Source organism: Sparus aurata, chromosome 18, assembly GCF_900880675.1.
Source record: "Sparus aurata chromosome 18, fSpaAur1.1, whole genome shotgun sequence".
NCBI lineage: Eukaryota > Metazoa > Chordata > Actinopteri > Spariformes > Sparidae > Sparus > Sparus aurata.
The window spans coordinates 27,416,570-27,429,247 of NC_044204.1; the positions used below are offsets into that span (position 1 = coordinate 27,416,570).

Here is a 12,678-nt window from a genome sequence, read left to right on the forward strand (position 1 = left end):
TCATATAACAAAATGAACTTTTCTGAAATCATGTCTTAACTGAGATGAAGTTAGCCTTGAAGGTTAAGTTCACCCGAAAATGAAAATTCTGTCACTATCGACTCCTCCCCACGTCCTTTCACGACGGAAAGTCGGGTGAAGTTTCGTAGTCAACAAAACATGTCTGGAGTCTCACAACAGAACAGCGTTGAAGCATTCTCATAAACAAATGATGCAGATGGGGACTTTTTAAAAAAACGAAAATAACAACCGGATATAAAACACAAAATGGCTTCATACAGCTCGTCTGATGTAGTCCAAGTCTCCAGAAAGCCTTGAGATCACAGATTGTTTTGAAAAGACAATATTTACACCCCGTCTGAAGAAGGCGCACAAACTCAACCTCCTGTCAAAGATGTAAAAAATGTCTTCTTAATCAGCTTCGGGGCTTTTGAAGACTTGAGTCATACTGGAAAAGCTGTTCATTTTAAAACAAGTCCCCATCTGCTTCAGTTGTTCTCGAGAATTCTGCAACACTGCTTTGCTGCAACACTCCAGAAATGTTTTGTGGTCTACAAAACATCAACTGACATCAGCGTTAAAGTGAGTAGAGAGACTGCATTTTCATTTTTGGGTGAACTTATCCTTTAAGTAACGATTGGTGTCAATGCTGATTTTGCTCAAAATTATGAGATAAAATGTCAAAATTGTTAGTTCAAAGTCAAAATTGTTGGATAAAGAGTCAAAAACATGAGACAAAAGTCAAAATGATGAAGATTAAGTCCAAATTATGAGACAAAAAGTCAAAATTGTTAGATTAAAAAAACAAAGTTATGAGATGAAAATTCCAAGTCATGAGAGAAAAATCTGAATCATGAGATAAAAAGTCGAAATAGTTTGATAGAAAGTTAAAAATATGAGATGAAAGGTCAAAATTGTTAGATAAAAAGTCAAAATTGTTAGAAAAAAGTCAAAATTGTTAGAAAAAAGTCAAAATTGTTAGAAAAAAGTCAAAAACATGAGGTAGAAAGTCAAACATGAGGTGGAAAGTCAAAAATATGAGACAAAAAGTCAAAATTGTTGGATTAAAAAGTCAAAATTATGAGAAAAAAGTCAAAATCATGAGAGAAAAAGGACCACATGGACAGGTGACATCATCAGGCTGAAACAACATAAAGTTTACAACGAGTTTGGTTGTAAAACATGACAGCAGAGCACTCGGAAATTCCCAACGGTACCTTTAAGCTGTCACAGCTCATCGTCACACCTGTAATCAGAGTCGTTTGGTCCGCGCCATTCTTGCGTCACATCTCCTCTCTTAAAGTTGTGTGGTTGGTCCACCAAAATCGAACCACAGGGATCAAGTCCAGTTCAGGCGGCCTGTGCACATGTCTGACCCGTCTGTGTTCTATACTAAACTGGCAGAACTCCAACAATGACGGATCAAAGTTCACAGCCAAACTGAGGCAGCGTCACCTTGTGTAGGTTGAGTAACGCAAAAATGAGGATGAAATCTCACTGAGAAAGGTAACATGAGTGGCTATGACGAGTTACACTACGAATATATAATGTCAACAGGCACTGACCTGAAAACAGTGTGATGAAAACACCTGCTACAGTAAAACATTGAGAACTACTTCCACACTTCTCCAGCTCCACTACACTCGCCACATTAAACACAACCTTCACAGCAACATCCACAACAGAGTTCAGGTTATCATCTTAACTTTAGGGGCTGAGATACATGAATACATAATAAGCGAGAGAGAAAGAAGGAGAAAGATACGCTGAAGTCCATGCTGCATTCTATGGAATTTCCACCAGTTAACGATTCAGAGTACAGCTTTTGCACACCTGATGATAAAAAGTTCACGCAATAAAAAAAGTCAAAATGATGAGACAAATAGTCTAAATTATGAGATAAAAAGTAAAAATTGTGAGATAAAAAGTCTAAAGGATGAGAAAACAGTAAAAAAAAAAAAAAAAATGATAAAAAGTCAAAGTTATGATATAAAAAATCAAAATGATGAGATAAAAAGTAAAAATAGTTTGATAAAAAGTCAAAATGATGAGACAAAAAGTAAAAATTGTGAGATAAAAAGTAAAAATGATGAGATAAAAAGTCAAAATGGGAGATAAAAGTCAAAATTATGAGAAAACAGTTGAAATTGTTGGATAAAAAGTCAAAGTTATGATATAAAAAATCAAAATGATGAGATAAAAAGTTAAAATAGTTTGATAAAAAGTCAAAATGATGAGACAAAAAGTAAAAATTGTGAGATAAAAAGTAAAAATGATGAGATAAAAAGTCAAAACGGGAGATAAAAGTCAAAATTATGAGAAAACAGTTGAAATTGTGGATAAAAAGTCAAAATTATGAGATAAAAGTCAAAACTATGAGATATAAAGTCGCATTTGTTAGAATCCCCCTCACAGACAGACCACGGATCAGTTAGTGTGTCGGTGCACTCACAGCTTCTGGGGTGTAGGAGATAAAAAAGTCCAAATCACGGAATCATCAAACTGATTTTGAAGCTGTCATTTTAAGGTAAACAAGTTACATAATTTCGAGTTCATCACTCCCTCAAATATGCACCGGAAGTGACGTCACCACCCTACATCAGATAAAAGGTTGCACACAGGAGTTCAGATTGTGAAGAATAAGATTCTTATTAAAAAGTTGTGACACGTGAAGCCTCCAATCAGCTTGTTTAAATCACTATATATTATACATACAGTAATAACTGATCCATTATCAGTGAGTAGATTTGTTGCAGGTGGAGAATTCTTATTAAAAAAAATAATAATAAAATAAAATCACTAAATGACTCAGAAAGTTTCTACTAATGACAACTGCGTCGCCCGCGTGCTCTGTTGTCGTGGCGGGTGTGAACAGAAAAACGTCATTAAAAGCGGAAGTGACCCAGCTTCAGATGTATTGATGAAGGCTGATCTGTGGTCAGCGTCGCTCTCCGCCTTCACGCAGCGCGGAGTCGGCGTTGCGCAATCGGCGCGCGCTCCACGGGACGATTCGGTCCTCGTCAGCGCAGCCGAACCGAGCCTAGCCGGCCCGAGCCGAGGTGAGGTGAGACACCGGGGGTGGGGGGGGGACACGCCGCTGGAAGCTGTGAGTGCGCTTCACTGACACACTAACTTATCTGAGATCAGTGTAACGGGGGATAACCCGCAGACTCTGGTCCTCTCGTCCCTGTAATGATTACTCACGTCCTCCCCCCCTCTCCCCCCTCCCTCCCTCTCTCGTACTGGACGCATCCCATTTGCCGGTGTCCCACCTGGCGACCATCTCCCCTCTGTGGTCACCACGTTATATAAAGCGCTGCCACTCGGCCATCAGCCTGTACTTCTGTCAATCAGAGAGAGGGGCGGCTCAGTCACCTTATAATTAAAGACGTTAATTGCCAGACTTACAGGGGCATCGTGGAGTAAACTGTACAATAAGAATAAATCAAGATGGAGAAAGGTATGAGCAGAGTACATGACTTTATTTTTCTCTTGACACGTGGTGGTGTTTCCAAAAAAAAAAAAAGCCTGATGCAACCGCGTGGACTCTTGCTGCATGTTGTTTTTGCGAGGATTGTTCACTCTCAGCTGGTGGAAGTAATCCACCCACTGTGAGCAGGAATGTGTCAGTGATTTGGCCTGCGAGCTGTCAGATGAAGCTGTAGCTCTGCCCTGTTGACCTAAAAGTGGACCGTGAAGACATTTTACTTGATTGTTTGTGTCATCTTTCTAACCGGGAGATGAGAGGTTAGTGCGCTGTGCAGGAGGAAGTGAGTTTTCTGTCTTTTTTTTTTTTTTCTCATAGTAATCGTTGCATCATCTCCCCGGGAGCTAATGTCACATGTCAGACTAATGACTTTTCTGTAAAAGTGGATAAATGACTTTAATCCAGATGTTTGGAGCTTTTTTTTTTTTTTTTAATCAAGTGATGGTTGTCAGGTAAATGTGAAGCCTTGTGTGTTTGTGGCAGGAGTAGAAAACTACTGCATGTTGTCTTGACCAAAGCAGGCAACATCAGCACAGTGGCTGCACATGTTCATCCACATCAGTCTGTTGTTTAAAGATCTGTGTGACAGAGTTTCAGCTAAGAAGTTAGGCATTAACAAACACAGCTGTTGTGTCACTCTTGACACTCGAGCGTTGCTATTGGATGTGACATGAGTCGACTTTTGAAACTTGTCTGGATACATATTTGATATAATCAATCAGACGTAGGTTTTATTTGACTGAATTCTTATTTTGTGGTTTTCTGAAATACTTGATAGATGATTCACAGACAGGAGTCCCTGAACTCTGACACACATTCCAGAGGAAACATAGTTAGAAAAAGTAACTGTATTTAAGAATCAGTCATGAAAAGTTGATTTTAGTTGGATTTAATCTCCAGACTTTCTCCTTTTCTCCTCAAAATAAACAGTTGGAAGCATACAGCACTGTTATTTAAGTTTATTTATTATGTCCATATTGTTATTGAGAGGAATAAAGTTCTCAAGTTCTTAGATATAATTCTAAGGTATTTGTACTTAGCTTGATTATTTCTATTCCATGCTTCTATTTTACTGCTTTTCAAAGACAAATACGTAACTTTGAGCTTATTTTTTACTAACTAGTTACTAAACAGTGGGATTTTCCATCCAAAACTTCTTCTAAGACGTAAAACATTGTTCAGTCTCCTTATCAAATCATTTTATTTTGTCACTGAGTCATTAATTTCCTTCACTGCAAGTAGATAACGTCTCATATCTCATATCATATATCATATTTTATTATTTTTTCAAAGTTTTGGGGGCAGAATTACTGTCAGCAAATGTTCAGTTCAGGGTTCAGTGTTAGAATAGCTGAAAAGACGTGAGTTGTGATTATTTCAGATTAATGCATCATTAATAATAATCCTACGATTGAACATATATGTGGACAATATATCTTTTCTTAGCATTATGAATACTTCTACCTTTGACAGGATTTTAGCTGCTTGCCACCAGATGTATTAAACATACTCAACAGTTCACCAATTTCATGCAGCTTCCCTCAAAACTATCAAAACTGCAGTTATTGAGTCACTTTTTAAAAGATTGAGTCTGGACACATGAACACCAACCGAATACAGGTCCATTTCAAATCTGCTGTTCATCAGTAAATTTATTATGGTCGTAAACAACTGACCTACTGACTCAGAGCTCATGCGAGTCCTTAACGACTCTGTAAGGACACGCCCACAAAGAGTTTAAATGCCTGAAGCTCCCCTCCTGTTTGTCAGACCTGAGGAAGCCTCTTGGGTGAGAGGTGAGATGTCTTACAGAAACTGAAACAAGTTCAGTTTCCTACGATACAACACCTAGATTTACCGTGACGTCAATGACTGAGAAGCTTCAACAACAACGTGTGAGGTTCCTCCAGGGTCGATTCTCGGACCTCTGTTAATTAATCTTTGTTTTTACATAGAATTTTTATAGGTTTCTATATAAATCAAAGTTTTCTGACGATAGTTTTGTAGTATCACTATTGACTTTTGTTTGTTATTCAGTTTATCAACACCAGTGTATTTCTACTTGTACTCTACTTGAAGTAAAGGTTTTGAATATCCTTCCACAGTTCGTGAAAACATGACAGAGTTTTGGAAGGAGCACTCGATTGGCGCCACGGTGGAGGAGATGATGCTGGACTCTCGTGCCAGGGAGCTGACCCAGCAGGAGCTGCCGGAGATCCTGTCCACGCTGCCCTCGCTGGCCGGATGCAGAGTCCTGGAACTGGGAGCCGGCATCGGGTGAGCATGAAGCTGAAGAAGTGACTGTGTGTGACTTGGAAGAAATGGCAAAGAATTTGAAACATGACGGAATTTAAAACACTCAAAAAATGAACTGACGTTATCACCGGAATGTGAAGAAACAACAATGTTGACATTACGACGTCTATGCACTGTGTTGCAGAGATGTCTGCTGAAGTTAGCATGCTAACCAGCTAGCATCAGCCTGTACTGTTCCAGAGCTCCTGCACTATAAACACAAACACTTCCCTGGTTCCGTGAGCTTTCAGTCCAGACTGCTAGCTACATGGCTAACTGAGCTAACTAGCTGAAGGCAGCTACAGTTAGCAGTTAGCAGTAACACTAGTGATATGCTGTCCCCTATTTGTTTTGAATTGACAGGTTGCCAATTCTTACATATTACACCTTTAAGAGTGCCAATTTTGAAATCCAGGTGATCAGATATGGTTTTAAAGTCGACATTTAACATTTAAGAAAACCTTTTTTTTCTACTTAAACTGTGCATAATGAAGAGAGCTGGATAGATTCATACTGATGTGTGTCTCTCCAGTCGTTTCACCAAACACCTGCTGACTAAGGCGGAACACGTGACGGCCGTGGACTTCATGGAGAGTTTTGTGGAGAAGAACAGGCAGGAGAACGGTCACCACAGCAACGCTACCTTCATCCAAGCTGACGTCACAAAGCTGGATCTCCCTCAAAACAGGTGTGTGTTGAGATATCTGTAGCTTACTTGCACTTTTGATCTTGAGTTGTTTAAGCCTTGCAGTGCTCTCTCTTGGCCAACATCTCACTTGACAGCCTGATAAACTGAAGCTGGCACTGCTGTTAAAAGCTGAGCGAGTCCGGAGAAAGACAGTTGATTGGTGGGAGTCATTCCCAGGCTGTCAAATACAGACACTTCAGATTCGTAGCCAACCTCTTTGCTCACAACACAATCACTTCACTAAATCTTGACATCACAAATTTCTGCTGTATTAACATTAAAAAATCTCTTATATTTTCCCCTAAAACAGAGATGATACAAGGAAAAAATGTTCCTGGTTGAAGAGAAAACAAACGTTAAAAGTATACCTCGTGTTTTTAACGCGTCTGTTCGATGTTCTCCTCAGTATTGACTTCATCTTCTCCAACTGGCTGCTGATGTACCTGAGTGACAAGGAGCTGAAGGTTCTCATAGAGAAGATGCTGGGCTGGCTGCGGCCCGGGGGCTTTCTTTTCTTCAGAGAGTCCTGCAACCACCGATCAGGTACTGAGCTCACCCTCCAAACTCCATCTCTCTCCTTCATCATAATAATGGTTCAGACATAGATGCAAACTGAATCCGACTTAAGAAACCCATGAATGACTGGCTGCTTGGCGACAGAAGCCAATATCTTTTTCTTGATGATGAAAAGACTTGTTATAACTTTGTAACTTTCTGCCAAGGTGACTCCAAGAGGGACTTCAACCCCACCTGCTACCGCACTGACGCACAGTACAGCCACCTGGTACAATCGGTACAAGCCGAGGGGCCGGAAGGGGGCCAAAAGTCTGGTTTCGACATCGTGTTGAAAAAGAAAGTTAAGGCCTACATCGAGGTAGAGTCATGTCAGCCTTCTGAGATGTTCAGTGAAACCTGAAGTGCAAGACAGAAGGTTGTGCAGCTCACACTCTCGTTTCTCTCCACTCCACTTCTACGTCCTCCTTCTTTTTCTCAGATGAAAAATAATCCAAATCAGATCTGCTGGCTGCTGGAGAAGGTGCCTCGCTCCTCAGACACCGAGAATGGATTCGACACCTTCCAGCAGTTCCTGGACAACCAGCAGTACACCAACCGTGGGATCCTCCGCTACGAGAAGATGTTCGGGGCGGGCTACGTCAGCACGGGCGGGCCCAGCACCACCAAGGTAGGAATGAAGTCGGGAGAGTACCAGTGAGTGTATGCGAGGTATGATTACTATTTTCCATGATGTATTACTTTAAGAAGACGCTCCGAAAAAATTGATATGCACACTATAGCGTGAAATCTGCTGCCTTCAGTATATCTTGGTCCTAACATCATTCTTATTTCGCCAACAGTGGACGCACATCGAAGTTTATCTTTTGAAGCTTTGATGAAAATAAAGAATGACCTTATTTTGTGCTCACAGGAGTTTGTGGACCTGCTGAACCTGAAGCCAGGACAGAAGGTTCTAGACGTTGGCTGTGGCATCGGTGGAGGAGACTTCTACATGGCAGAGGTAAGATCCAACGGCCTTAAAATGAGGACAAAAGGTTTTTAATGAGTTAAAGGATCATAATGATGGGGATGTGATGTTTCAGTCCTTCGGAGTGGAAGTGCTCGGCCTGGACCTGTCAGAAAACATGGTGAACATCGCCATGGACAGAGCGATCTCCGAGAAGCTGCCATCAGTATGTTCAAATGTTCCCTCATCGTGTTGGTTTGAACGCCACGGACAGAAAAAGAAACAATCAGTAACGTGTTCTCTGCCTCAGGTCCAGTTTGAGGTGGCTGATGCCACTAAGAGGACGTTCCCAGAAGGATCCTTCGATGTGGTCTACAGCAGAGACACAATCCTGCACATAGATGACAAGCTGGCCCTCTTCAAACGCTTCCATGTGAGCGTCTTCTCACACCGTCTTTGAACTTGTAATGTTGAGCGCAAGCAACATTTACTGACTTATTCTTTCATTCATTTCCTCTCCATCTTCTTTGTGCCCAGTCGTGGTTAAAGCCCGGTGGTCAGCTGCTCATCAGTGACTACTGCTGCGGGGAGAAGCCCTGGACGCCGGTGTTCGAGGCCTACGTCAAACAGAGAGGCTACATCCTCTATACACCTTCACAGTATGGCAAGGTAAACACACAGTAAAGCCGAATCATGTGATAATTTGTTAAAAGACTGATGGGAGATCAGCCCCTTTGAGCCTTTTAACTAATATGTGAGGAGAAGCTCTCCGGCACACTGCGCAGTCTGTTCTCACACTTCACCATCCAATATGTATGTCCAGTTTATATGTCCACAGTAAAAAGCTAAAACTGATAATGATCCCATTTTCCTATGTGCCATGGGAATAAATGAAGCCAGCTGCATGTCCGCTGATATTTGCTCAACGCACATATATCAGTGTTGGCGTCCTGTATGATGGCTGAAGAGTTACCCTTTTGGCAGAGTACACAACTAAAAGTGGTGTCGCTGTGACATAGTTGGTCCGTCAAAGAACACAACAAGTTAATATTTCTTGCTCTTTGGCCCTCCCTGGAAAACCAAAGCTATGTAACTTTAGCTATACTCACTTCAACCTATCACATTGGATTTATTGTCCTTCATTCCAGGAAGAATCAAAGTATTAGTCCCCATGAGAAAAAGTTAAATAAGATAAAACAACAACCGTGCTAATGCTAAAGATTCAACATCAGCTCATTTATTGTCTTCTTGATCATTTAAAGGCACGGTATGTAATTCCAGCCACTAGTACTGTGTCAATACAAACAATTTCTTTTAAAAAGGCATAGTTTTACAACGTTGTGAAAGTGCGTGGCATCATGGGAGTTGTTGTTTTCGTTGTTAAACAATAATACAGTAATTGCGCTCCACCAAGAGTGAGCGGTACAAACAACAGTGAACAACAGAGTGGTAAACCGGCTAGTCGGCAGATTTCTGTCCCTGTTTTCTGATGTATCAACTAGTGTTTCCAGTGTTTTGCTGCATGTTACAGCAACTGGAGGCGTAAAGAGGGAAATGATGCCACTCAGAGGCAACCAAGCGAAATGCATCCAAAACTCGGATTCTTCAGGGTTTGAACATGATGAGAAACCTTTTAAGATAATTAAGAAGACAACTTAACAACATTTATATAACAAAGATAGACATAGTTTAGACAGTATAAGCAGAAATGATACATATTATGCCTTTTAAACATCTTTTTTTTCCATTCAGGGTTAAATTGGAATTACAGAAACGTGACAGAGTAGATGTAGTAGACGGGCCACATTATGTCTGCTTCTACTTTGTTTTATGGTAATGTTGTGTTAGATATCGCACTTAATCTGCTTTACCACAGAACAATAAGGAAACTTTGTAAACATAAATACATTATATAAAGGTATTACGTTCATTTCAGCGTACTTTAGAACACTGAAGCACTCGAGCAGCCTCTGGGTTAACGCTCGGTCATAGAGTATGTGGTTCGGTTCTGGCCAGAGACCTTTGTTCCACGTCGTGCCCCATAATAAGAACATAAAGGATTTATTCACCCTAATAAGGTGTTGTTCTCACTTTGGATCCAGTAGCTGCAAAAAAAAGCACTTAACTGTTAATAAGTACATAGTTAACTGCAAAAACAACATAATAAAGAATGTATTCATTTTGATAAAGAAACAAAAAAAAGGTTAGTAAAGGTTTAGAAATAACATAATAAATATGTAATGTAGTTTGTAATCTTGTTATAAAAATGTACCCAGAAATGTCTTATAATCAGTGTCTTTATTATAAACCAGGTGTGTTTTATTATGCGGTTACTGACAAATAAATACAGATTAATCAGGACTTTTAAAGGAACAGACTACCGCTTATTACAAAGATCTTAATATAAAATGTAACCAAAAGATGTAAGTATAAGTAAATGAGCTGAAAGACACAATTAACCAGTGTGGTCCTCTAACTGTTTGTGTACATAACTTCATATTATTTATATTTGTTCTTATTTATCAAGCACTTAAACACATTTGTCATGTTTATGTGTGTCATTAAAATCAACCAGGAGCCTTCAAGCTGCGCAGATGTTTAAACTTAATGTGAAATGATGCACACCGGGCAGATGTGTTAAAGGTTTGCATGGGGCCAAACAGGAAGTGAAGATTTCCATGCCACAACTAGATTCATATTAGAAGACTTTTAAAAATTAAAAGTCTTCTCCTCAGACACAGATGACGTGTCACCGCCGTCTGTCGGCCGGTCTCTGCTCTGCTTTACCTCTGCTGATCTCTCCTCCTGTAGTTCCTTGAAGAAGCCGGATTCTGCAATGTTCGGGCCGAAGACCGGACGGCCCAGTTCATCCAGGTGATCGAGACGGAGCTGCAGAGAGCTGAGGCCATCAAGGAGGAATTTATTGAGGTCAGCGCGCACACGCACACAAAAAAATGCTGTTTTACTTGCACTCAAAGCATCAAACATCATCAATCATTTATTTCCACCCTGATGAAACTGAAACTTCCTTAATTCTTTGGACGCCCGCTCATCATTCATGCCCCTCGCAGGAATTCTCCGAGGAGGACTATCTTGCGATCGTCAATGGATGGAGAGAAAAACTGGGACGTTCCAACAGTGGAGACCAAAGATGGGGACTGTTTTATGCAACGAGGGATTGAATTGAGAAGATAATAAAAGAAGAAAAAAAAGGAATTCTTCCTCTGTCCTTATTTCCTGGTTGTTGCTGCTTGTGTCTTTATTTATTTGTTGTTTGTTTTTTGTCTTTTGGGAGGGCGGGATGACCTGTTGAAGATTAATATTTGGAAAGGAATTGTGCATTGTTTAATAAATAAAAAAATAATAGTAATAAGTCATACTGAAGAACCGTTCATGTGCTGAGTGAGCAATTAGAAAAATTATACATCGCAGAGAGAAAAAAATTTCTGTGGCTCCTTTTTTTTGCTGCATATTCAAACCTTATTCTGTGTGTTTTATTTAAAATGATGATTTAATTTACACTTGAAAAGTTTAATTAAACAGCAATAAATAGTCTTTGATGTTATGCACCAGACGCAGAAGAAAGAGATGTACAAGAAAAGTAAGAAAATGTCATTATAATCTAGATCAGGGCTGCCTGAATATAGGGTTTGATTTGGACCCGCCAGATGTTTCTAGCAGAACTTTCATAATCCGAGCACAGCGAGAAGAGTGACAGTTTCAGTTAAAGTCAAAGTAGGTGTTTGCTTTTGATGTTTGTTTTTGGCCCCATGTCCTGTCAGAAGGTTTAAGTTCCGGCCCCCGGGAGAAGAAAGTTTGTGTGCACCCCGATCTAGATTAAAGTATTTGTAACACAGTGTTTTGTCAGTACTTGTCTGTTTTATATCAGTGGACATCTAACGTAAGAGTGAAAATAAACTTTTGTTTGTAGTTTTTTTGTTGGACTTGGAGCTTTTGGCCCTAGGAGATGAAATTGTTATTTAGTCTGCAGTTACAGTTCACAGCCTATAGGAATCTGCCAACGCGCTCAATGAGGTTCAAAACTCGTCAGACTTGTACTGTTAATGACCAGCATCTGGGGTTGGCAGCCCAAAGACAAACAGAACGACACCGCTGCTTTACAGGCGGCAGCTTGTTTAAACAGCCAAAGCGTTGTTCAACTGATATTTGCTAAAGCGTCTCATGAACAGTGCAGACAACTTCAGGCCTCCTGCTGCTTAGTTTACAGATCCCAGGTCTGAAGCAATGTGTCAGATGCAATGTACAGTACAATGAAAACTCATTCCATCAGAACAATGAGATGTGTTGAAATCTTGTATGTGGATGTAAACATGTCTGATCCAACACTCTCACTGATGACGCGTAGTGCAGAAATGTGTGATAGGAAGGGAGGAGTGACTGAGACAGACAACACTCACCCTGTTACAAGACACTGAACCAGCAACAGGATTAACATGTACACTAAAATAGTTACATCATGTTGCTTTAAGGTGAATTTAAATGAGAGAAGTCACCCATACAAAGAATACTAGAATAAAAGTCTGAAACTATCTGATATTTTATTAGAAATATCAGATACTTTCAGACTTTTATTTTATATACTTCTGATAAGTTTATCTTATAGTATAAGAAAAAATACCATGGCAGCAAACACTATCTCCAAGGTGAAGACAGTACACAGTTAGAAGGTTCTAAAATAGGAGACTCCACGTCTCTTAAGAACTTTTTTTGATATTTCACAGTCAA

At 40.1% G+C, this 12,678-nt stretch overlaps 1 protein-coding gene across 5 annotated transcripts; it reads left to right on the forward strand.

The window, feature by feature from the left end:
* The first annotated feature begins 2,909 nt into the window (after positions 1–2,909).
* Positions 2,910–11,788, forward strand: pmt (phosphoethanolamine methyltransferase). Of its 5 annotated transcripts, none has more exons than XM_030395306.1 (12): positions 2,910–3,059; positions 5,593–5,764; positions 6,315–6,470; positions 6,877–7,013; positions 7,193–7,344; positions 7,465–7,653; positions 7,897–7,986; positions 8,069–8,158; positions 8,243–8,365; positions 8,470–8,601; positions 10,744–10,860; positions 11,004–11,788. In XM_030395306.1, exons 1-12 carry the CDS (start codon positions 2,921–2,923, stop codon positions 11,112–11,114), a joined length of 1,608 nt encoding a protein of 535 aa, XP_030251166.1. In that variant the 5' UTR covers positions 2,910–2,920; the 3' UTR covers positions 11,115–11,788. The 5 variants fall into 5 exon arrangements, with proteins under 5 accessions (XP_030251166.1, XP_030251170.1, XP_030251168.1 ...); XM_030395310.1 differs by having other exon boundaries at positions 3,047–3,064; XM_030395308.1 differs by lacking the exon at positions 2,910–3,059 and adding an exon at positions 3,305–3,460.
* The last annotated feature ends 890 nt before the right edge of the window (positions 11,789–12,678 follow it).